The 26,064-nt window shown below is 32.8% G+C and overlaps 1 protein-coding gene across 1 annotated transcript in view; it reads left to right on the top strand.

Moving 5' to 3' along the window:
- The window catches only part of CNBD1 (cyclic nucleotide binding domain containing 1), a 210,926-nt gene that overhangs the window by 165,171 nt on the left and 19,691 nt on the right, over positions 1-26,064 (top strand). Inside the window, exons 8-9 of the mRNA XM_010952168.1 lie at positions 7,131-7,268; positions 8,459-8,591. Of these exons, the coding sequence (XP_010950470.1) occupies positions 7,131-7,268; positions 8,459-8,591 (271 nt within the window). The remainder of the gene's footprint in view (positions 1-7,130; positions 7,269-8,458; positions 8,592-26,064) is intronic.

Genomic DNA, 26,064 nt, shown 5'->3' on the forward strand with positions numbered 1-26,064 from the left:
ATGGAATGACATTTCTTAAAGTATCGAGATAAAAATAACTGGCAACCTAGACTTCTAAAACCAGTGGAAAAATAATTTTTAAATAAAGGCAAAATAAAGATGTGTTCAGACAAATAGTAGAGAGAGCTCTCATTGCCAGGAGACCTGCACTAAAAGGAGTCCCAAGGTGAAGGACTTCAGTAGAAAAAAAATATTATTTCAGATAAACTACAAAAATGTAGAAAGGACAGAAGAACAAAGAAACCGGGTGAATATGTGGCTAATCTAAATATTCCTTGACTGTACAAAACAGTGTTACCTGTAGAGTTTTACATGCATATAGAAATCAAATATATCAACAGTGGTAAAACCAACAAGAGGATAAGGTGAATGAATTTGAAGATTTGTTGAGTCTATGCCTTTCTGGAAAGTGAAAAAAGTAATACTTTAGAGTACATTCTACATTCTAGTAAGAAAAAATGTATTTTGTTATTGCTAGAGTAATCACCAAAAGAAAAATTAAAGAACATATACTAAGTTAAAAAGCTAATAAAATAATAGAACAATATTTGATTAATTAAAGATGAAGCAACGGAAAAAAAATGACACAAAAACAGATCATAAAATAGAAAGCTAATATTAAGATGTCAGATTTAAACCCAAACATGTCAATAATTACATTAAATGTAAACAGACTAAATATTTCAATTAATAAAAAAAATTGTCAGACTAGATAAAATAGCACCTATATGCTACCACACCTTATTACAAAGAAACAGAAATTTGCAAAGTAAAATAATGGAAGATAATAAATTAGATTCCACTAACTAAAAGAAGGCTACTATAATAGTAGGCAAAATAGTCTTTATTACAAGAGCATCATTAAAGATAAAAAGGAATATTTATGATGATTGTGAAATTTAAATGCACTAAAATTATTACCTCAAAATATATAAAGTGAAAATTGATGGAGAAAAGAAAGAAATAAATTTATAACTATAGTGGGGGATTTTAATAGATATTGCTGAGTAACTGATAAAGAACTAGACCAAAAAAAAAGACATCAGTTAAGATATAGAAATTCTGAACAACATAATTAACAAACTTGATCTAATAGACCTGTATTCAACATGGCAAACAATAATTGCAGAATGTACATTTTTTTAAGTGCATATGAAACATTAAAAAAATTGATTTTGTGCTAAGGCCTAAGTTGAGTCTCAACAAATTTCAAAAGATCGATTCAAATGATTCAAACGATTCAAATTTAAACCACTGTGGAATTAAGCAAGGCATCAGATAAACCTGACACCAAGTTTCAAGATTTACCTAAAGAGCAATGCATATTTTACAAACGGACTTTCTAAACTTAAAGACACTTGATTAGAACACTGGTCTTAAAATGACACCACGTGATGATCATACAACCCAGGTTCCTTTGCTCCCGAGTATCTTCTGTGTTACAGGGAAAGAAACACATTTTTTTATCCTCAAAGTTTAAAGATAGTGATTTAATGTTCTATTACTTTTCTTTAGAGTGTCCTTACTTACAAAAGCATTGCATGCTATATAACAAAACAATAGCAGACATACTTTATTATAAATCAGAAGCGTGACTGGGATGAACCAGGTGACTTTGTGGAACAGATGAAATTTAAACTGGATCTTGAAGCTGGGTAGAATTCAGACAAGCAGTCACAGTGCTAGATTATTTCAGACAAGTGTTTCATGTGAACAGTTGAAGAGGTAGAAAACCCCTGAGGGTGTTTGAAAGAATGACTCTGTTTTAGAAAAAATATAAAGAACTTCTACTTGTCTTATTCATTATGACATCTAGACAATTCTTGCTAAAATGTGTGAGGGACATAAAAGGATGTCTTGTTTAGCCAACTTTTAAAAAGGAATTTATTGACTATATCTAAAAATCGACTTGATTTGTAGGTTTAATTTACATAGTTAATTATATAATCTTAAAAGATCAGTTCTTTTCCTATAATGAAAAACACCTTCTTTGACTCAGCATACCGGTTTGGAATGCATGTACCCAGGGACTTCCTATAGAGTCACATAATCCAATCTCTCAGCCAATGGAGTGATTAGGTCCCAAGCAGCTTGTCCTCACATTAAGTTTGTTCCTACTTCTTCTACCTTCTAGATATCAAAATACAGCCCCAATATGGCCCAAATCCTCCGTAAATACATGAAAGATTATAAAATGCAATACCTTAGTATCCCTCTCTTACTGTACAACGTTGTTTGGATGTGAGAATGTACTTTCTATATAAGCCATTTAAATCACAGCAGAAAGTAATATTTTTCTATCTGGAGCAATGCTTCTTAACATTCTTTGGGGACAGAGACAACTTTGCAAATGTAATGAAAGCTATAGGCACTCAACAAAAATGGAAGTTTACAAATAATTGCATACTGTGGCATTATATATTAAGATTTTAAGAATCTTTAAGTCCATCCTTAGACCTCAGTCACAAACCCCTGATCTGTAGAGGTTTTGTATTTTCTCTGTCTGCTGCTTTAGCCCCTTAGGAAAAAAAAAAAGAAACTATGTTTCGTAGTGTTAAGAACAAGACCTTCCTTGGTTTAAAAATAGCAGCTGTAATTTTAGTTATTGATCTTGTTTAATGTGCCTGGAAGCTAGAAGCAATGGAAAAATAATACAAGAACAAAGGTTACACCTATAAAAAGTCTTCTGTTTTTTAGAAAAGTTTATGTTTTGCAAAATGCAGTTTAAAACAAATCCCAACATGGTGCTTTTATTCAAAAGAAATATTAATGGATTTACCAGTTCATTATTCAGATGCAAATTGAGTTATGCATTATTAGAGAAGTTAATTTTCATATCATGGGAATATATTATTTCCCAATAAAGTCATCTATCAATTTATTTTTTTAGTAAAATAACTTGAGAATTTAGAAGTAAAACTTCTTTTTATGCATCTCCACTAACTATCCCCACCAAAATAGGACTGTCTACATAAACTTAAGAAACATTTACCAAAAAACTGAGAAAGGTTGAGTTGTAAGTCATTTAAATAGCTTTATAATGTTGTCTACTTTTTAATTATATTTACTGAAAAATTCAGAAAATGCAGAGGCACAAAATAATAAAGATAATTATCACAATTCTATCATCTAGAGATAACAATTGTAAACATTTGATATATATCAGTTAAGGTATTTAATGTATCAATATAAAGATATTAAGAGAGATAACACAAGTATGGAAAATAATGCAGAATGTTGTTTTGAACCTGAATTTTAAAGTTCTTTAAAAATGTCCAAAATTTAATACACACTCACTTTTATCATTGAAAATCTACAGGGAAGTTTGAAAAAAAGTTAATACATCTTTTATCATTTTTATTCCACCTCTTCTCTGAACAGCCTTGTGTTCACACTTGTACGTCTTTCTCTGAACTGACGCCAGCAGTAAAACAATTGAACACACTTAAAAAATTGTTTTCACTTTATAAAAATTGATTTTAACATACATTTTTCACCTCCTACTTTTCTTTTCATCTTAAGAATTCTTACAGGTTAAGATATGTAGATATTACTAATTTTTTAACAATATGTTAAAACTTAGAGTTGGTTGAATATATATATATAATATATGCACAAGCATATGTACACATACATAGACACATACACTACATACATATACACACACACACACATATATTGATCTAAAGTTGGTGACCATGAAAGGAGATTCCAGTTAGGAGTTACTAAAAAGCGCTGCATTAAACTTCTTTAAATATATCCTTAAGAAAATATTTATTTAAAGTAGATTTCTAGGAAATGGGTTTCTGGATAAAGTATTTCATGCATTCTTTGTTTATTTTACCAAATAAATATTGCCAGATTACTTATTTCCCATTTTTAAAGGTTTTACATTTCCTCGAGTTATGAATTAAAGTATCTCCCAGTCCCACAGGTTAGAGTACTTTAATATTTGCAATCTGATGGATGAATAAACATGTGTGCCATGTACACCTCTGTGTCTTCTAGAGTGGGTGAGCATTTTTCTTCTGTGTGTGGTTCATTTAGTTCATCTCTTCTGGAAATTTTCAAAAATATGTTTGTCATTTTTTAATAATCATTTACTTTTGTTGTTTTTATTTTTTAGGTCAAATTATTGGTGTTTATGAGATATTTTAGATACAGAGAAAATTTTATCACTTATTTTTATATCATTGTGTTTATTTTCTTTTTTCCATTTATCAAGTTCTCATTTCTATAATATTACATTTATAATTTGAACTAAGAAAAGCTACATAAATCTTTTTTCTTTCCTAGTTTTAGAGCATAAACATTTCCAAATATTTTAATTCTATCTTCCTGCTTCTCTCTTTGTAGTTACTGTTGTAAAATTATTTTAAATTTGGTGAGGAGGCTGCCTCTCTTGCTCCCTCATCTTTGGAGATGGCCAGCACTCTATCTACTTTTACTTTAATTTGAGCACCCAGTGCCCACACTTTGTGGCCTTTCTCTTGCCTTTTGAAACAGCCTACACTCTATGCACTATGTATCTGTAAATAAATCTACCTTTACTCAAAAAAAAAAAATTGGTGGAGAGGGTATAGCTCAGTGGTAGAGCACATGCTTTGCATGCGAGAGGTCCTGGGTTCAATCCCCTGTACCTCCATTAAAAGTAAATTAAAAAATAAGCCTAATTACCTGCCCTGCAAAATATTTTGAATTTATCTTGTCTTAAAGGCATTCTATATTAGCCATGAAAAATTACTATATATCAATAAATGTTATTTATATTTACTAATCTTCTTTATCAACTTCTATGCATATCTTCCCTTTGGATTCAATATTATTCTAGCTTAAATTCATCTTTTAGTAATTTGTTTCACATGATGCCTAAAATTATCATGTGTTCCATCCTCACTCTATATTGTTATTTTAAGTAAATATACAATTCTAGTTTGAAAGTTATTTTCCTGAGCATTTTGAAGACAACCATAGTTACAGAACAGAATGGAAATGTTATAAACATTAATAATTTTTAAATTAATTCAACTAAAATAAGTGGGTGTATAAAGAGTATTGGAAATTGAATAGTTTCTTAAAAATATTAAGGAATCTCATGAGATCAATTAATGAAAGAAAGCCTTAAGAATATTAAAGTCATGGAGGATTTGTGCTTTCATAATTTATTAGGTAACTCAGATTAAGTCTTATACTTAAAAAACAATTAGAAAATCTGGAAAAAATACATAGGAAACATCTGCTTGGAATCACCAATAGCTAATAAGATGATGAAGAAGGATTTGGAGGAGAAAGTTTAAGGAAGTACACCAAATTTTGAGAAGTGATATAAAATATAAATATGTATCTAGACGTGTGTGCTCCTTCAGTTTTAAGACTCATCTCTTCTCTCAATTCTGAAAATTTGCAGCCATTGTCACTTATGTGTCACCTCACTCCCATTCTCTTTGGTTTCTTCTAAAAATCCTAGTACATATATGATGAATGATCTCCATTCATCTTCAATATCTTTTAAAATCTCCCACTTATTTCCATTCCTTCTATATTTTATGTATTTCACTCTGAATGATTTTCTCATATTTTGTCCATGTCATGAATTCTTTCTTTAGTTTTAATCTGCTAATTAGTGTGTTCATTGTGTTTTTCTATCAATAACTTTATTTTTTACTTACAGAAGTTTAATTAATTTTTTCTTCTACAGACTGTCTCTTTTTGCTTCCATAATGTTATGCTCTGGTTTTATGGTCTAAATATATTAAATTTGTACTTCTTTTAGGGTGTTCAGCTTTTTTCTAGTTGACTTTCCTTCATAGGGGTTTGCTCACTTGTGTGGTTTGCAACTTCTTATTGTGATTGTTATCAGCCGGGATTGTCTTCTGTGGAAGTTCCTTTTCTCCTAAATTCATACATAAAGTTTTAAATTTGAACTTTCCTGGATCCTAGTTTTTTGTTTTGTTTTGTTTTGTTTTCAGTTGTGTACCAGGCTTTCCATTAGCTTTAGGTCCTGCACTATGTGTGAATGTACACTCTGCACCCACACAAGTTGTAGACCTAGAATCCTGACTTTATGACAAGTCTACCCAGTTCCACAGTTAGATTAGTGGGTGGGGCTTTTGTTGTCTCCATTTCACGTGTGGGGCGACCCTCCAAGGTCCTAGGCTTTTGGCAAAAGGGCTCAATTCCAGTTCTTCAACTTGTATGGACCTGAGTCGCATCTTCTTTTCCCATATGCATGAGAAGACCCTGAACTCAACCTCCTCAGGCCTTCATCCTCGTTTGATATCCCTGTGGACCACTTTGACTTCAGCAATAACTGTTTAAATTCTCTATTTATTTCTGAACTTCCAGATTCAATCTCAGCTATATAGTTAACCAAAAAGAAAACTATTCAGTCTTTCTATGGATTTGAAGTAGAAGATGGAGGTCCTCCCATATTATCATTAGATGGCCGTAGTAACCTGATGTTTTCTCTAAGCTTCTCAATCCTATATATATTTCTAAACTTTTGTTGTTGTTGTTGTTACATTTCCTCTAGTTTTTTCCAGGCAAACATGAATATAGATCTTCTATGTCAGTATACACATTCTCACTACATCCTAATAAACTTACAATATGTAGTCTAGTGGTACTATTTTTGCCATGCTTAATATTTACTTGTAATATAATAAACTAGGAGATCCTATGTGAATACATACATATGCCAGTGATTTTTACATTAACACTATACTGACTTTCATTATTACTAATATCATATGAGTATCATAAAATACAAAGAAGACAGACCATGGATATAAGTGCACCATTATCCTCATTCCTTCAACAAATCTTTATTGAATGGCTACTCTGTACCAAGCATTATTTCATGTCTTAGAATGAATCAGTCAATAAAACAGAAGATCTACTCTTATAACTTATTTTCTTCATGCTAGTGAAAGAAATTTTTTTTCTTGCTTTGGAAAAGTGACATTTGGGAGAAGTATGACATCCATGCAAGACTGCTCAGGGATCAAAGACCTGGAGTAGGACCTACAATTCTGCCTTTTGCAGACTCTCCTAGATTGACTATCACTGGTATTTTTATGTTAATGATATGAATGACAATGACATGTAAGCTGCCTTTGGTGCTTTTACAGCTTGGACAATGGAGTACCTTTGGAACCCTGGAAGTTACAGCTAAGATTGAATCAGAAACAAAGGCTTACTCAGTGGTGACAGAAGAAGATTGTGAAATTCTTAAAATCCCTGCAAAGAATTGTGCAAAGTTAAAATCGGTATGACCATATTTAATTTATATACTAACACAGTATGGATGTAAATTAACACAGTTTTGCCTCTGTAGAAAGATGTCCATATCACTTTTATGCTTTAATTTGGCTTGAACTGGAGACCATTAATATATGGTTTATTTGATGAACATCACTTAAGCCTCTCATGAGTAGTTGAAGTGGAGAGAAAAGTCTCTGTGAATATAATTTATTAAATGTTTGAGTGCTTTGGTTTTTCATGAATTAAAGATTCACTCAATCATTTATTTGTTCATTCAACAAATACATGTTTTGGTTGTCAGCAGTATATCATGTGTTAGGGATACTGAACAATCAGAGAGGCAGATCTCTAGCCTCTACAGTCTACCTTTGGGAAAAAATACTTGGTAGTTATTGGCATACTGTTAAATTGTTATAATACACATCAAAACCCTGAATAGGTGAGCACAGCTTAATTCCCATCCCCTAATTCTGCTGCATTAGGATAACTTATTTTCTTCAAGCCTAACAATTTATTCTCTTTCAATCAAATCCCAAAATTCCCCTCTCTCCTGTTTCTCCTCCTCCGGATGGCAGAGGAAGTTTTGGGCGGCCCCATAGTCATGCTGTATGCAAGCTCCTCGTCACAGGGTTTAACCCTGGTTCAGGTACCACAGGGCACTAGTGTCAGTCACAGGGAGGTGCTCACGTTGGAGGGAAATGAGACATTGGTCTTCCTTATTGAGATCTCTGATAGTTCGAGTTTTGTTCAATACAGTGGTCTCAGGGTCAGTGATACAGAAGACTTTTCCAGCATTCAGCTTCCTTCCAAATTCCTGGTTTCAGAGTGGCTGGCTAAAAAATGATGTTTTTTATGTTTGTTTTTACTTTCAAAATATCCATATCACTTATTTGATATTATTAAACACAACTTTGAATGTAGGCTTGAATATGATAGGGTGTTTACAAAATGCTAAAACATTTATAGAAGTCTAAAAATATTTTGAAAGGGGAGAAAATATTTTGGTAGCAGATCTGAAGATTAAACTTTCAGTATGATTATATGGTCATGCTCCTATAAAATTCAAGTGCATTTTATAGTAACCTACATTCATATAACCTTTATTTTACTTTTACTGCCATTTATCTGTTAACTTTCTCTCTCCTCTTTTTAAAAATTATCTTACATAAAAATTTTGACAATGAGTTTTTTTCAGGAAAAGACAAAACTGGAAAATAAACGTAAGGTGAAATTAATTCTTAAGTGTCCATATTATAAGGAGTGGCCAACTTTATCCATCTATGAGCTAGTTGCACTCATTAAATGGAAAACATTTCCTCCAGGTCATGGTGAGTTTAATGCAATTTTGGATAATTTTCTTTACATTACATTGTTGGAATTTATAATTTTTCATAGTTTTAATATTTTATATACTATTTCTTTATGAGTGCTTCTCTAAAACATTTAACCTTACCTTTGAGTTGGACATTTAGATTATTCCTATATATCTACTGTAGGAACCTGGTAGAGATCCAGGAGGTAAAACTCATAAAAGTATGGGGATTCCCTGATGTCTGGGTCCCTTTGGAATTTTTAATCCTCAGATTTGTCCACAGTGAACCTTCAGCAATTTGTCAGTTACAGTTTTTTTTTTTCTACTTCAATCCTGGTTTCTATGGAAGTTTCTGCTTTAGTAAGTTGTGATTCTGTGTATTTACCTGTCAGTTCCTCCAATTTTGCGGGCAGCAATTTGACCTGTAACCTCATTTCTAGTATGAAAAAATTCTTGGTTTTTCAGCTTTCTACTTGTTATAATGTAGTGGTGACCTCCAAGCTCCTTACATATTGGAGCAGAAAAACGAATTTTTTACTATATTTGTTATTTTTCTAATACGTGCTCTCAGGCTAACCATATACACCTAAATTTATGAGAATCTACTTCAAATTTTTATTAACTTATTTCCAGTTAGATATAGACATGCTGCAATGCATACCTCTATTTCCTTTTGCCCTTTGTGTGTTATTAATTGTTATACATATTGAATTTATATGTTACAAACCCAACAATAAGTTATCATTATTATTTTAATAGTTTTATGTCTTTTAAAAAACATGAGAAAAAGAGTGAATAAGTGTATATTTATAGTATTTGCTACATTAAGCACCTTATTTACCATTTCAAGTTATCTTCATTTATTCCTATAAATTCGAGTGACCATCTGATATCCTTTCCTTAGTCCAGTATAAGTTTGCTCCCATCTGCCTCCTTGTGCTGTTATCGGCAAGTATATTACATTTTTATATCATAGACTCAAATCAGAATTATGAGCTTATTATTTCACACAATCATTCTCTAAGACAAGTAAGAGAAGGATAAGAAATATACATTTATGTCACCTTCTATAATTACATATTTACCTTTAGGGTTACTTTCTGATTTTTTAAGCAGATCTGAATTATTGTTTGGTGTTATTTCCTTTCAGCCTGAAAACTTCCTGTAGTATTTCTTTTAATGAGTAAGTGCTAGCGATGATAATCTCAGGTTTTGTTTAACTGGGAGTGCTTTTATTTGTTTTTGAAAAAATATTTTTGGATTCTTTGTTGACAATGTTTATTTTTTTATTTTATTTTTTGGGCACACTTTGAATATATTATCCCATTGTCTTCTGGCTTCAAATAGTTTCCGATGAGAAGTTAGCTGTTAACCTTATGGCTCACGTATAAGTGATGAGCCACTTTTCTTCTGCTGCCTTCAAGTTATTTTCTTTTTCTTTGTCTTTTAGCATTTGTACTGTGATGTGTCTGTGTGCTTCTTCCATCTTACCCAGCACCAGAATTCTCTGTCAGCACTTTAACTTTTATTTTTCCCTCTCCTCTGCTCCCACTCTCTTTTCCCTCAGTTATGCTATACCCTAGACCTTCAGCTGTACTAACTGGTAATAAAGTGAACTTTATTTTATCATTCACCTCCTTCCCAATATTTTTTCTCTTATTGTCATTCGGTTAAAATTCAAAATCCTTAATATTGTTTAAAAGCCTGGTTGCATCTGGGCCATGCCTATGTCTCCAAGTTCTACATCGACTCATTCTTCTCCCTTCTGCTCATGTTTCAGACATTCCGGACTTCCGTTAGTTCTAGTGGTACCCTTCCACATCTAGGAGTTTGCATGTGCTGTTCCCACTTTCTGGAGAAGTCCCTTAACTTTCACCTCACTAAATTTATTTATTGTTTAGATAATTTTTCCAAGATCAATTTAGGTTCTAATTCTGTCTCTTTGCTTCCAGAAATCTCTGTATATCCCATACCTGAGGGTTCAGCAGACTTTTTCTGTAAAAGACGATGTAGTAAATATAGGTTTTGCAGGTCATGTACAGTGTCTGTTGCTTCTGCTTCTGCTTCTTCTTCTTTACCATCTCCCTCTTCTTCTCCTTTATTTTTATTCCTCCTTCTCCTTTTCTTTCCTTGTTTCTCCTCCTCCTTCCCTTAAAAATGTAAAATATATTCCTAGCTGGAGATCTGTAAAAAAATAGGCCTCAGGCCAGAGTTAGCTCATGGGCCAGCATTTACTAACCCCCTGTCTTATCTCAACACTCATCACGCTATGTTACAGTTAATAACTTAAGAATCAGTTTTCCCAGTAGACTTAAAATTCCTCTGGAACATGTTCACCTTATTTTTCAGTACCCAAAAGAGTGCTTAAAATTTGTAAGTCCTTGAAATATATGTTGAATAAAAAAAAATGAATGAATGTTTTGGTGTTGGTGTGTCTTTAGACCAAAGTTATGGTATATTTCTCCCAGAAGTAAATAATGTAACTGTGCTGCTCAGTACAGATGGGTTGTGTTAATACGTAGCATATATTTTCTTTATTTGACAGAAATGGTATTCACTGATTTCATCTTAATATACTTAAACACACTTTTGTTGTTAAATTTTGATTGAAACATAATTAGTTGCTTTACTATCTTTGAGTAGAAACTTGAGGAAATTGTATCATTGTGGTCAGTCAACCATTAAGAATGCTGTGAGGCACAGTGTTTTTAACTCATAATCCAGGGAAAATGAAGGCTGGTTGGTACTTGATATACTGTTAAAGATGAAGATTAGGATGATATTAAAAATAACACTAGTTAAAAGGCAGTTTGAAAGTCTGTTCTCTTCAAAAATCACCAGGAGGAAAAAATTTTGAATCTATCAACTAATCATTTTTATTTTTAGCCATTTTGTTCAACTTAAACTATACACGTAATTGTACAGCTCTTGAGAGAAATTTATCCTGGATTATCCAGGTGGGCCCTATGTGCCAGCAGATGCATCCTTATAAGAAGGATGCAGAGGGAGATTTGATAGAGACAACAACAGAGGAGAAGGTGATGTGAATAGATTGGAGTGATGCTTTCAGAAGGCGGGGATGCCAAGCCATGCCAGCAACGACCAGAAGCTGAGAAAGGGAAGGAATGGGTTCTCCCCAGAGGGGACCTCCAGAGGGAGCACAGCCCTGTTGACACCTTGATTTCAGACATCTGGCCTCCAGAACTGCCAGTGAATATGTTGCTATAGTTTTAAGTCACCTAGTTTATGACAGTTTGTTACAGCAGCCACAGGAAACGAATACAGCGATACACTATAAAATCATTGATTTTGTTCTCAAGTGATTTTGCAATTTGTTAAAGGTATATTAATATCCAAAGAATGCATCCAAACAAGCTTTGTAGGAAGGATGCAGTTTAATTTTTTTTCCTCAAAATTAATTTAATTATAGTAAGATAAAGATGAACAACATCTTAAACAATTAGGTAAAGTAAAAGACAATTACTGCTGATGGAAATAATTATCTGGCTGCTAGATAGTAATCAAAATAAATTAAGCATTTATTTAATTAATTCAAATCCTTGGAAATAGATAGGATACCATTAAATATCTTTTAATAGTAGAACATTCATTAATTCAGATTCCCCAAAGGACTCCTCATGAGCAAGCCAGGCAATGCTGAAGCCCTCTGTGGAGCACTCTTTTTCCTACCTCTTTCTACTTCCTCCATATGACCATCGCTTCTTTCATTTTGTCATTGCAAAAATTATACTCTTTCTTATGAATGCAATTAACTTTTGGCATTCTATCTTCTGACATTTAGAGGTAAATTTGCATTTTCTTCCATTTAAAAAATAAAACAACCCAACTGCATTTTCTCACATTTTAAGCAAACCAAACAGATGAATATAATTTTTATTTTCTCTTAGCAACAAATATGTGGGCAGTTAAATCTATAGACATGCTGAGTTATAAATGCCATTCACTTTCATCAAAATTATCTCTAAAAATTTCAGAGCAGAACTTCTTTAAACACTAACTCTTGTACTGCAATACAAATACTATCTATAACCAGACTGTTAACAAGGATTATTGTTTCTTGATAGTACTGATTGCTTTCTTCTAAGTTTCTGTATGTCAAAGATATTATATAATAACTATTTTTTATAAATAAGTAAATATAATTATAATTGGTTTTCTAAAAACCCAAAGCAACCTATTGAATGAAAAGCAAACTCTATTGAAAGTTGTGATGCCACATCCAATTTTGCAACTTTAGAAGTTCATTAACATAAGTCCTTACCAGTTTTCATCATATTTGAAGATACATGCTTTTTGGAATGTCTTCTGCTTGGAAATTTCTTTCACATTTGGAGAGATAAGATGAACAAAGACAGAAACCAGAATAATGGAAGTAGTTCAATATATACTGTGTTACAGATTTTAAGTAGGGAAGAGAAGTGAAAATAGAAAAGAGATTATTTTATTTACTTCCAAATTCTATGGCCCAGCTCACTACTGTATGAAAGCTAACCAGAATTCTACTGCAAGTCTGTCCAGCAGAAGAACATGCATTAGACCAAAGGGTTCCTGTTGGGTATGGTGAGATCCTGAATATGTTTAAAAAGATGAAATAAAGAAGTAGAAATTGGAAGCAGTGTCTGTGTACTTTGATAAGACTGTACTGGCCAGTGATGACTGAATTCTTTTCCACTGTATTCCTGATGGCTATATAAAGAGCAATAAGATTTAAGAACCACAAAACTGAGCATATAATTCATAAAGGATTATAATGTAACTATATATGATTTTGAAGAAGTGTAAAAATTTTAGAACAATGCTTTCCAATAGAAATACAACAGAAGGCACATAAAAATTTAAATTTTCTTATAGCTACATTTAAAAAAGTAAAAAGAAACAAATGAAATTTATATACAGTGGTCCCTTCTTATCCATGGGGGATACATTCCAAGGTCTACAGACCAAACCTTATCTATACTGTGCTTTTTCTTATACATACATACCTATTATAAAGTTTAACATCAATTACTTACAGTAAGAAATTAATAATAACCAATAATAACATAATTACAATAATATACTGTAATAAAAGTTACATGAGTGTGACCTTTCTCCCTCAAAATATCTTACTGTACAAATTTAACTTGTTTTCTATCTTTACTAAGCACTTATCAAGCACTGTGGCTGTAACTTTTGCAGTTTGAGATGTGACAGCAAAACTAGCACAAATTTCTTTTTCCTTCTCCACGGTTTCATAGGTGAAGATTCATTCTTACCATAGATCTTAGCAACCTCAGCATATTATTTTGTTTTATTCCTTATTAATTCAAGAAATTTCACCCATTCACTTAAAGGAAGCACTTACAGCTTCTCTTTGGCGTATCTGAATTGTTAACATCACCACTCTTGCACTTTGGGGCCATTATTAAGTAAAACAAGGGTTACTTGAACACAAGCACTCTGATGGCACAACAGTGGATCTGATAACCAAGGTGGCTACTAAGTGACTAATGGGCAGGTTATGTGAAACAAAGGAGTGATTCATATCCTGGGCTGGACAGAGCAGGGCAGTGTGAGATTTCATCACTACTGTTCTGGGTGTTCACAACACTCAGAACAAAATGCAATTTAAAACTTATGAATTGATTATTTCTGTAATTTTCCATTTAATATTTTTAGACCATAGTTGACCACAAGTCACTGAAACCATGGAGAGCAAAACCATGAATACTGCATTTTAAACTCAATATATCTAATTTCAGTAGGCAACCAACATAAAATTATTAGATATGTTGCATCATTTTATTTGTAATAAATGTTCATCTTAAATCTTCAACATCCATCATGCATTTTATACTTCCAGCATATCTCTGTTTGACGTAGCTGCATTCCAGTTCTCAGCAGGTGCACATGACTAGTGGCTCCCTATTGGACAGCACAGATTTAGAACATGCAACACTTTTCCTGATATTGCAAAACATAAAAAAAGAGGCAAAAATATTGATGTCACAGCTTTACAGAACTGCATTTTTAAAACTACTGACAGTAAAGATGAACTATATGACTTATTTTTTGAAGATCTTATAAATCATTATAATGACTATCTCCTAAAAAGTGACTATAGCTAAGAACATAAACCATGTTTAAGTTTGTTTTCCTTACTCTGACATTTGGAAGTCCTAAATTCTTTCTCTGGAATCACACCTTACAGATGAATGAGAGAGAGAGAGAGAGAGAAAGAGAGAGAGAGAGAGAGTGTGTGTGTGTGTGTGTGTGCACGCATGTGTGTGGAGGAGCTAAGAATATCTCAGGAAAATGAAAACAGATTTACATGTAATACTTGTATTTCATTTTAAAATGGACTATATTATACTAATAAACAGATCTATTGAGATTCCACAAAACTTTATCTCTGTAGATGTTAATGGACCTGATAAAATGATATTTATAATAATTCTAAAATTATTAATGCAAAATTTGTACAAGTGAAATTGTATTCTTTATGCATCAGGGAACTTATTACTGAAAGGCATCCTATAACAATTTATTTGAGAAAAGAATATTCAAATAACTTTATAAATCTGAATTTTACTATTGAGATTATAACTGCATTGCTATACTTTTTGTGATAAAATTAATATGATATTCCACAAAGCTAGTATATAGACATATATATTTGCAATTAAGACCTAGCTTTCCCTTCCACACCACCAAGAAAGCAGTATTAGCTACTTAGGTTCCTAGGACAATACACAAAACGTTATTAAATCATGTTACTCCATAGTATGATGGAGGACTTGAAAAATATTCGTTTCTTCTGAAAATGAGGATAGCCCGCACTCCACCACCACTTCCATCCTGACCCATTGAACAACATAAACGATTATTCCGTTAGTTTCAAATTTAATTTGGTTACTTCACTCTGCTGAGACAGGGAATCCAACTGACTAAGGAAAAATGAACATTTATTGGACTTGATGTCAGCAACTTTGTAGTTACTTTTACACATATTGTCTCATTTACTTCTCAAAACCCTTTATCAGTCAGGTATATTCATTTTATATTAATAAAGGGATACTATACTAAGGGAAACTAATATTAAGGAAAACTAAAGTTCAAAAATTTATTTTTCCACGGCCAGACTTTTAGTAAACATCATATTTGAAATCCAAATGGACAAATGAGAAAATTAATCCTTTTTCTATTGTATTATGTTATTTCTCCAAAAGGTGTTCTGGTATTTGAAGAAGTCAAAGCAACTGTCTATGCATTAAGCAGAGGTAGGCATGTCAAGACTCCAGGCAATGCAAAATCTGGAGTTTAATTTTTTTTTGTCATAAAGTCTCTATCAATCCACTTATTTGCCATTGTGCACTTTGGGGATTAACCTTCCTTCATCAATTTCCATATTTACAACTCTGCATCTGCTCCCGGCCAGACTTTCCTAGTCCCTGTGCTCTTCATAGATCACACACAATTCATAGAATGTACCCTGTTTTCTCTTTCAGAAGGAAACACCAAACTGTTTGATGTTCTAAGAAATTTTATTGCTATAATAAACAGTGGGAAATAGACATATGGTTAAAAAGGTCCTCATAGCATTCTATCCCCTTCGTTTTTTCACTTAGATGTTACAGAGTAGTGTAAAGACAACTATTAAGTCTTTGAGTGCACATGATCCTGAATTAGACTCAAATATTTTACCCAGAAAACCATGAACTGAGTTTAGAGTGTACATTTGGTAAAGATTATTGGGTGCCTGGCTTGTTTGAGAACAGAATGAGGACACAAGACTCAGTCTAAATATAAGACAGAGTGAGGAGTAGTTACGGAAATTGCACCAGACCATATGTCACCTCTGTGTAAACTAGAAACAGGCACATCTTTCTCTTGGCAGATGCAGCCCTGTGCCAGGGCATGCAGCATGGTGATGGGGATAGTGAGCTGGATTTCAGCCACACCAACCCCTGTAGCCAAGTGCCAGTAGCCTTCCAGCCCTCCCACCTTTTCTCCTTGTACATGTGACATCCCAGCACCATAGTCCTGGTCTTGGGTTGGCATTGCAACGAGGGCTGGAAATATGGAGAAAAAAGTGAGAAAAAAAATAGTTGAAGAAATAGGTGAGGGAGATTAAAAGTTACAAAATTCTTGTTGCAAAATAAATATCTTGTGTGTGAAATGTACAGTGTAGAGGATATAGTGAATAACTATGTCATATCTTTATGTGGTGACATATCGTAACTAGACATCATGGTGATCGTTTTGAAATGTATGGAAATATCGAATCACTATGTTGTGTAACAGGAACTAATAGTGTTGTAGGCCAATTATAACTCTACAACAAACAGAGAAATAAGCTAATTGAAAAAGACGTAAGATCTGTGGTTACCAGAGGTGGGGGTTGGGGGAGGGAGACCTGGATGAAGGCAATCAAAATGTACAAACTTCCAGGTGTAAGAAATAAGTACTAGGGATGTGATGTACTATCTGACACATAAATATAATTAACACTAAAAGTTGTTAAGTGTGAATCCTAAAAATCTCATTACAAGAAAATTTTTTTTTTGTTTCTATTTCTTTAATATTGTATCCACATGAGATGAAGGAGGTTCACTAAACTTACTGTGATAATCACTTCATGATGTAGGCAAGTCAAATCATTATGCTGTAACCTGAAACTTACACAGTGCTGTGTGTCAATTATACATCTCGATAAAACTAGAAGAAAACAAATGGAAGTGAAACAAGTTTTCTTAGCCCCTTGGACACCTAATTTAACTAGATGAATGTTGCTACGTGGAGAGCGAATGTAAATCAGTCATCCACACATCAGCATAATTTGCAGTTAAAAAACTACAGGCGTGCATCAAAAGATCAGTATAATTATACTTTTTATGTTATAAAATATTTTAAGATATTTATGGATTAATTTTATTAATACTACTCTCAAGAATGGAAACATTTTTATAAAACATTTATTTCTGTGTGCATGAATATATACATGACTAGACATAAAGAATATTGTAATGAAAATGAATCATATCTCAATCAGTAAGTATGTCTAAAACCCAGAACTCTGTAGAGTCATCAGAAGTAGTACCTGTCTTCACTGAGTTTAGAATCCACATTAAAGAACTAAAGAAATATCTACAGTTACATATTCTTCAACTGAAAGCTAGGCACATTAACTTCTAAGAGGCTAAAAATTTACAGATGTCCTGGTATGTCAGGATCAGTGAGTGATAATTTGACTGAAACAAAATCAGAGAATCATATAAAATAACTTATTGGTAGCTTAAGCCTTTTATTTTATTTAAAATATTTAACACATATTGTGTATTTCTCATGTTTTGATGGAGGGAGAAGTCCCTTTTGAGTATGGATCCACATTAGAGATCTGTATTTTTTGTACTCCCTTTGCTAAAACATATGCTCTGTACCCCACTTACTGAATTAGACTCAAGGACAGTTTTGGATGAAGCAGAAGAGGCAGCTTTATTTCTTTTCCAGGCAAAGGAGGTCATGGTGGGCTAATGCCTCTAAGACTGCAAGCCTTCCAGGGAGAGAAGGCATGGGGTTGTGTAGTAAAAATTCAAGAGTTCAAGGGGTGGGGCGAGTTTACATAGAGATCACATAGAGGGTAACGAATTGCTGCAATGATGTCCTTGTTTCTGCAGATGCAATGGTTCCCTTCCCTCTACTGGGTACGAAGTTCACCTCCAGCTTTAGGACTCTCTTAATATTCTTGTACCTAGAACAAAGGATGCATAAGAAGGGTCTCTGTGGAAAGAGCTCCATAGGAAAACTTGTGCAGTTTAAAGTCGGGTTGATAAATGCTTTTAGCCTTTTAAGCAGGCTGAGGCCTGGGATCTCCTGCTGCAGGCTTAGAACAACAGGATACAAGGAAACCATTAAGAGGTCAAAAACAACTGCAGATATGCTCAACTGGGGCAAGCTATGCACAAAACACCCAACTGCTGTTTCTTAGTGTCAAGTTCAAGAGGAGGGCACTGGGGGCTAAAGCAGGGCAAAGAGCAAGATCCCTGCATGCAGCACCATGGGAGAGGGGGTTGGGTGGACCACCCAAGCTACCCTCCTCTCCAGCCTAATCCTGGTCAGCAAAAACATGAGAAAAACACTTTAAACCATTAGACAATTAGACAGATACAAACACCATTGCAGATATCAGATGGCCACTGATGACAGTAGGGTCCTGCTCAGTTACACACCCATAAATTCTACTATTAATTCATTTAAGGAGAAGAAGAAATAAAATCATTTGCAGAGATTAAATTTTGTTTTGCTTTACCCAGGCTCTTACCTATATCCAGTTGGGATATTTTCTTTTGCAGCTGACAACTGTTAGGTCTTTCCGATGGAGCCATTGTTAGCTTTCACAGAAACACGCACTCTCTCACATGCATAATATTTGTTGGTTCAGTATTTGATTAATTACTTTTAATTACACTTTTAATTACAGTGAAAAATGCAAAGGACATGAGCAGGATTTGGAACAAACACAATCGACTATTGTCAAGAATAAAACTTATTGAAAATAGCACATTAGGCTATTAAAGTGCAATTTGCAGGTAGTCAATGAGACAAGGGCATGTGCCATGTTTTATGGAGTCATTTAGCTTGGCACACATGTTAAATGGAGTCTGGTTAAGAAAACTTCTGCTGAAAATTTACGTGATAAGAGCCTAGCAAGGATATTCCAGGAAGACTTCATGGATTCTAACTTTAATACGTTTCATTAGAAATCTTTGCATTTTAATTCCAGAAGTCAAACTTAATGAACCAAGAGTGAAAAAAAATATATAATAAACAAAAAATAGTTTATTGGTATATAAAACTGGGAAGTTCAAAAATGGCTGGATCTAAGATCTGAGCTAATTTTACTAGGATTATTTGTTTTAGTCCTTCATTCTGTTTTGTTTTATGTTCTTTTCTTCTCTAGCAAGTTCCCCAAATTATGGCAAAAATAGCTACAGTATACATTTTTGTCACAGCCAATGATCCCTGTGAAAACGTTTCTTTTCCTGATTGTTCCAGGAAAAATCTGGTATGACTCATTGGCTGGGCTTGAGTCTCATGTACACTCTGAACAATTCACTCTGGCCAGGGGATGGAATTTGTTGTTCAGCTGGAGCTGGATCACAGCCCAGCCCCTGGAAAATGGTGAAGTCTGCCTCGAACCACTTGGACTGCCAAAGGGGATGAGTGTGTTTCTACAGAGATGCTGAGACAACAAAAATACATGCTTCAACCATATGGGACTGTGGTATTACATAACCTTCTTTAAAGTGTTTGGGCAGAATTAGTGAGAAGGCTGCCTCCTTTTGAGCTCAGCTGTGCTTTGTCTTCTTTGTGATTCTATCTCTTCACGACCCCAAATATTTCTGCTTTTGCGTCCCACTGTAACTCCAACAAGAACTGTCATTTCCTGGTACCTACAGAGAGTTATCTGCTCTTAGGTTTGGTCTTTGAATTACAAATTTTCCTCCAAATTTCTCGAGGCAGTGTTTCTAGTGATATTGCTTCATATATTTGCAGCTGCCTTCATATGACTTCACAAAATGTAATCCCCTGCAGGAATTTTCTGGAATCTCTAGAATGACTCTTGCACTGTAAGCTCCCATAGTTTCAACAAAGCAAAAATCTCTATCTCTGTCTCTCTCATCTATATCATCTCTTGGACTAAGCAGTACCTGGAAGACATTCCTTGTTTTTGAAATGCAAGTTACTCTCATACTTTGTCTCCTCAAGGCACTATATTAATACTATGAGATAATAATAAATTTTTTAACAAATTGGTACCTTGCTCCAATGCCGCAGTCCTTTTGTTTTAACTGTTTCTCACTACTCCATGTGAGTTACATATGCACAACGTTCTGTATTCTCTTACGACAGTAACCACATGATTAGTTTTAGCTCTTTAAATATTGGCACTACTGAATTTATATCAGTGGTATTGTTGTACATTTTAGATGGTCAAAAAATGTCTTTTCAAGGTTTCCCAAACTATTAGTTAATGACAGAATGAGCAGATCTTCATGTCCTATGAACTATAGTTGACATTTACATGGCTTGTAAAAAGAGAGAAAAATGAGACTCTGCTAGGGGCAGTCTGCCTATGACTATTGTGTTATTATTTCCTATTTCATTTTTTTTTTTGCATTTCTACATGCAGTGACAGCTACATGGATAGTTAATTACCTCTAAGCCCATATGTTGATTTTCTGACTTTAATAAAAAGAGTGTTATTTGCTTGTGTTTATTACATCTAACATTTTAGAAGACTTAGACGTTTTAAATAATAAAACTCCACAGAAGTCCTTTGTTGAAACAATGCAAATCTTAGATCAGTAGGGGGCAGCCATGTCAAAGGCCTGTATTTCTCTCCTGGTCTCTTTAGGCTTGCAAATTTTACAGGAGATTTTAGGAGACAGTTACAGCTATGAAATTAATATTTGCTTAAGAAAATTGTGGGCACTCAAATGAATTTAGGCTTAAATGTGATACTAGTTCTGCTTAAACTTCTCAAATGACATTTTATGTTTTTTGAATTATTTTTATTATTTAAAATTTCACCATGTTTACAAAGAAAGTGCCATTTTTATTTTGACATAAAGTCAATTCTTCACTCAGAAAGGTTGGAAAGGCTTTATATTAAAATACCATGTAACTGGACTCTATTTTAGACACAACAAAGTGTTCTTGAACTGCAGAGGCTTGCTTCTTTTTTGCACATTGTATGTTAGTATTTATCCACTTACATTTGCTTGACAAATGTTATTTCAGAAACTATTGCTGGAACTTATCTGGAGATATCACTTGCCATAGAATGTAAAATATAAATCTAATTTGGGTTGTTATTCAAAAACAAATGACATGTGTTGGGAAAATGTGACAAAAATTATTCAGGCATTTTACAGAGAACAATTTTATGTGCTTAAGTAATCATTCTTGAGAAGTACTTTGGCCCTTTATATATGCATGTTATTTGTCAAATATGTAAGACAGTTTTAAAGAGAGGAAATATAACATACATTACTTGAACAAAACCTTTCAATCATGAAGCTGCTATAAATAGTTTTTCACACATGGGTACCACAAGAGCATCACTTAACAAACTACCTCAGCCACTCATTCAGTGTCATGCATAACCTGGATATCTTTGAGAAGAAAACGATATTTTGGTTTATCACAGGGAGCTCTGATACCTCCTATTTTGTCCTGCTGTTCTCTACTAGATTAAAAAAGTTTTAAAAATTATTTATTGTTAAATAAATGGAAAGGTATGAAAAAAGATTAGTTACATACATTTAACATTTTAGCAGTTTAGTCACTTTTCTTATACAATGACATTTGAGAAAATACGTCAGCAATAGAAATAATTTGAGTAATATACGTGAGGAGAAAAACGAAGTGTTAACTTCCATTTTGTGTCTTGTATTTTCTAGTATAAACCCTTGTTTTTGCTTTGTCTGTTTTTCTTTGGAGACTGACCATAGCAACCTCTTCTAGAATATTGGAGAGATCCTTGCTGAGTACCAGAAACACACTGTAATAATAGCATGAATATTTTAATATGCCTAAAATTAGTTAATTTGATTAAATTTTCAAGGAGCTGGTGATGAATGCTTTCTTTGAAATTCAGTATTAAGTGGCAACTAAGACTGACAAAGATAATATAAAAAAACATTTAGGGATATCAAACATGAATATAAATGTAAAAACTGAAAATTATATTGGAAAACATAATCTAGCAGTTCTTTAAAGAATAATACGCCAAAACAAAGTTGGTTCATTCTGAGAATTCAGTGAGAACTAACTCAACATTTTTTTAAAATGATATTAGCATATTTCACTAAAATATAAAGGGAGAAAAACCATAATCTCATCTTCATGGCAGCTAAAAACCACTTGAGAAAATTTTGACACACATTACTAATAAAATAAGACTAGATGAATACTTCCATAACATTATAAAAAGTTTTGACTCAAAAAAGAAGTTTGCTACATTCTTGACAGTAAATATTAAAAGCATTCTCATTAAACTGATGAGCTTACTAACGTCTTAAGTAAAGTAAATAAGTATGAATTTGAAAAATAAGTTGAAATCATTAATTACTCATTGTATTATTATATGTATAGTTGAATATTTGTGGAGAGTCAATGAGAAAATCATTAGAAAACATGGAGTTAAGTGAGGTGGTTAGTTGCAAGATTAATATTTAAAATATATTTTATGTTACTTACAAAATTTAAATGAAGAAGAGGTTACATACATAATAGCAACCAAAAATATCAACTATATAGAAATAGACTTAAGAAATAGGAAGGTATTTTTATAAAACAATAAAATGCAACTAAGATACATAAAATAAAACAATAATTGAGTCATAACTTATTCTTGGATAGGAAAACATATCACTGCAAAAATGTCTTTTTCACTAAATTTATTATCATAATGTGAGCTTAATAAAAAAAGGCAGTAAGATTTTTTTTTGTAAGTTGATTATGTGGATACTAATGGCTACAAAAAATAAATAAGCAAAAATCTTAGATACTTTTAAAATACTCAGAAGGTAATATAAATCAAATATTTTATTTGGTAAGCAGATTAGTTGAAAAACTAAGAAAGTAGAAAAATATGGCAGTTTAGTACAGTGTAGAGGTATTATTTCAAAAGAGTAGGGAAAAGATAGTTTATTAAATATGTGATCGTTGGACAAGTGGTGAACAGAGACAAATAGTGGATTAAAAGCCTCTGTGTAAACTATGATATAACATTGCTATAAGAAAAGATTGATGAATTCATTTTCTAACCATTGGTGGGGGAAATCCTTTTTTTTTTTTTTAACATTTTTTAATTGAGTTATAGTCATTTTACAATGTTGTGTCAAATTGGGGGAAGGCCTTTTAAACATGACAAAAGAAAAATGTATAATACTTTTTTGAAATTTTTAAATTGAAACATTAGTCTCAGAGTAATAAAAACTGAGGATTCTTCAGGGCAAAATATTCTGTATAGTATTGATATATAGACCGCTGGCTGATAAAATGTTGAGAAATAATTTTAAAAATAAAATGGCTCTTACCAATCAATTCTAAAATCTCAAGAGAGCATAGAGATGGAGAGAGAGAGAAAGAAGAAAAGAGAGTGGAAAGACTGTTCTCAATAAAGGAACAAATCCCCTGTATAATTCAGCTTCACTCATCATTTTGAATATTCAATTTTATTTAATTAACATTTTCCACCTAATCACATTGACAAACATTTGAAATTTCATTAATAAAAAGGAATCTCTAGGAAGTTAGAAAACAATCATGCACTTTAAGTAGGCATATCAGTGGATAAAACATATTTCAAGACTAATTTGGAAAAATCTATTAAAAATCAATCTCTATACAATCAAACTTTTATTTCTAAAAATATACACTACCAGTAAACAAGCACTTGTTTATTCAAAGACATATGTACAATAATTTTTATTGCACTTTTTCTGCAACTGGCAACAAATATCCATCAAGAAATGGTTGGTTAATAAATTATGGGACGTTTATAGAGTGGGAGCCTTCCACCCATATAAATAATGAGGCGTATCATATATGCAAATGTATAAAGATATCCAAGATAGTTAGCCAAAAACTTATAAAGTGCCAGAGTCTGGGTACAGGTTTATTTTAGTTGTGTGTAATTCTTTACTGTATCATATCCATACCTAAGTATACAATATATATTTCACAGCATGGCTGGAGGAGAGAGATCGTTTGAGTTTGAAGTCTGATGGTACAACTTTCTATTTGTAAAGCCTTGAGCAAATCACGTGACTTCTCTGTGCCTTATTTTTTTCCTTCGTAAAATAGGGATAATAATTACACTTATATCACAGGGCTGTTTTGAGAATTTTTGTGTGTGTGATCTGTCTAGCTAGATAGAGCTGTCTCAGTTTTATTGATCTCAAAGAACTAGCTTAGGTTTTCACTGATTTTTCTCTGTTGCTTTTCTGTTTTCTCTTTCAATGATTTTTACTCCCATCTTTATTAGTTCCTTTCTTGTGGGCATTTTGGGTTTAATTCACTGTTTTAGTATCTTCATGCCAGAAGCTGAGGTTGTTGATTTGAAATATTTCTTCTTTTTTAATGTCATCATTTAATGCTATCCCCTCTAGGTACTGCTTTAGACGTAGATGCAAATTTTGGTGACTTGCTTTCTTTGTTTTCATCCCATTCACAATACTTTCTAATTTTCCTTTTGATTTCTCCATTACCTGTTGTCTATCTGGAAATGTATTATTAAGTTTCAAGGTTTTTTGTTGGGATTTTGCCACTTAATGATTTTAAATTTAATTCTGTTTTTGTTCCAAGAACACATTTGGTATGACTTGAATCCCTTTAAGTTTATTGAGACTTTTTTATGGCCAAGAATATTGTCTATATGGTAAGTGTTCCATGTGCACTTGTGAAAAATGTGTATTTTCCTATTATTGGGTGGAATATCAGTTTTAATTAAATATGAAATATTTTTGGATATTGTTTTTTCAAATGCTCACTCCCTCCCTTTTGGATATGCAAATCACATGTGTTTTAGACCAATTAAACTTACCCCATGTCTCCGTATGTTCTGTTCTTGTGTATGTGTCTGTTTTATTTTTGTTTTTTCTGTGTTTCATTTTGGATAATTTTCTATTGTCATGTCTTCAAAGTCACTAATCATTTTGTTAGCAATGTCTAACCTATAAATTATATCTACTATATTTTTTTATATCAGACATCTTAGTTCTCACCTCTAGAAATTTGATCCTTTTTATATTGTCCATATTTCTACTTAAAATGCTCATTCTTTTCATTAGCTTATAGGATGTATATATAATAAGAGTTTTAATGTCATTGTCTTCTTATTCTGTCATGCACATCATTTCTGATATGCTTTCAATTAATTTTTTTCTTTTTATTATGAGTTATATACTCATTTTTTACACACATGCTTTGTAATTTTACATTGAATTCCAAGCATTCTAAATTTTACTTTGTTGGGTGAAGGATATCTTTTTATTTCTCTTAATTTCCTTGAGCTTTTGTTCAGGGACCCTCTTCAGTACTTGACAACAATTTGACATTTTCATATCTTGCTTTTAATCTTCTTAAGTTTTAGCTTAGGTCTAATTTCCCCCTCACTACTGAGGAAAAACCCTTCTGCATATTCTACTTGATGCCCCATCAAGGGTTTATACTTTAGTCGATAGGAAGAGAAAATATTCGCATCCCTTCATCCATATCAGAGATTGCTCCCTCTAATTATTTTCCCAGGCTTGGGTGGTTTTCTCACATTTGAGGATCCTCATTATTCTTTCCCTCAGAGACTGGAGATACTCTCTGAGGAGTGTGGAAGAAGAGGGCAGAGCAAGAAAGAGAGAGAGAGAGGCTTAGAAACCTGAAATCAATCATCTAAAATTGAGACAATCCCAGAAATATGTGTT

This window comes from Camelus bactrianus, chromosome 29 (genome assembly GCF_048773025.1).
Source record: "Camelus bactrianus isolate YW-2024 breed Bactrian camel chromosome 29, ASM4877302v1, whole genome shotgun sequence".
Classification (NCBI taxonomy): Eukaryota; Metazoa; Chordata; class Mammalia; order Artiodactyla; family Camelidae; genus Camelus; species Camelus bactrianus.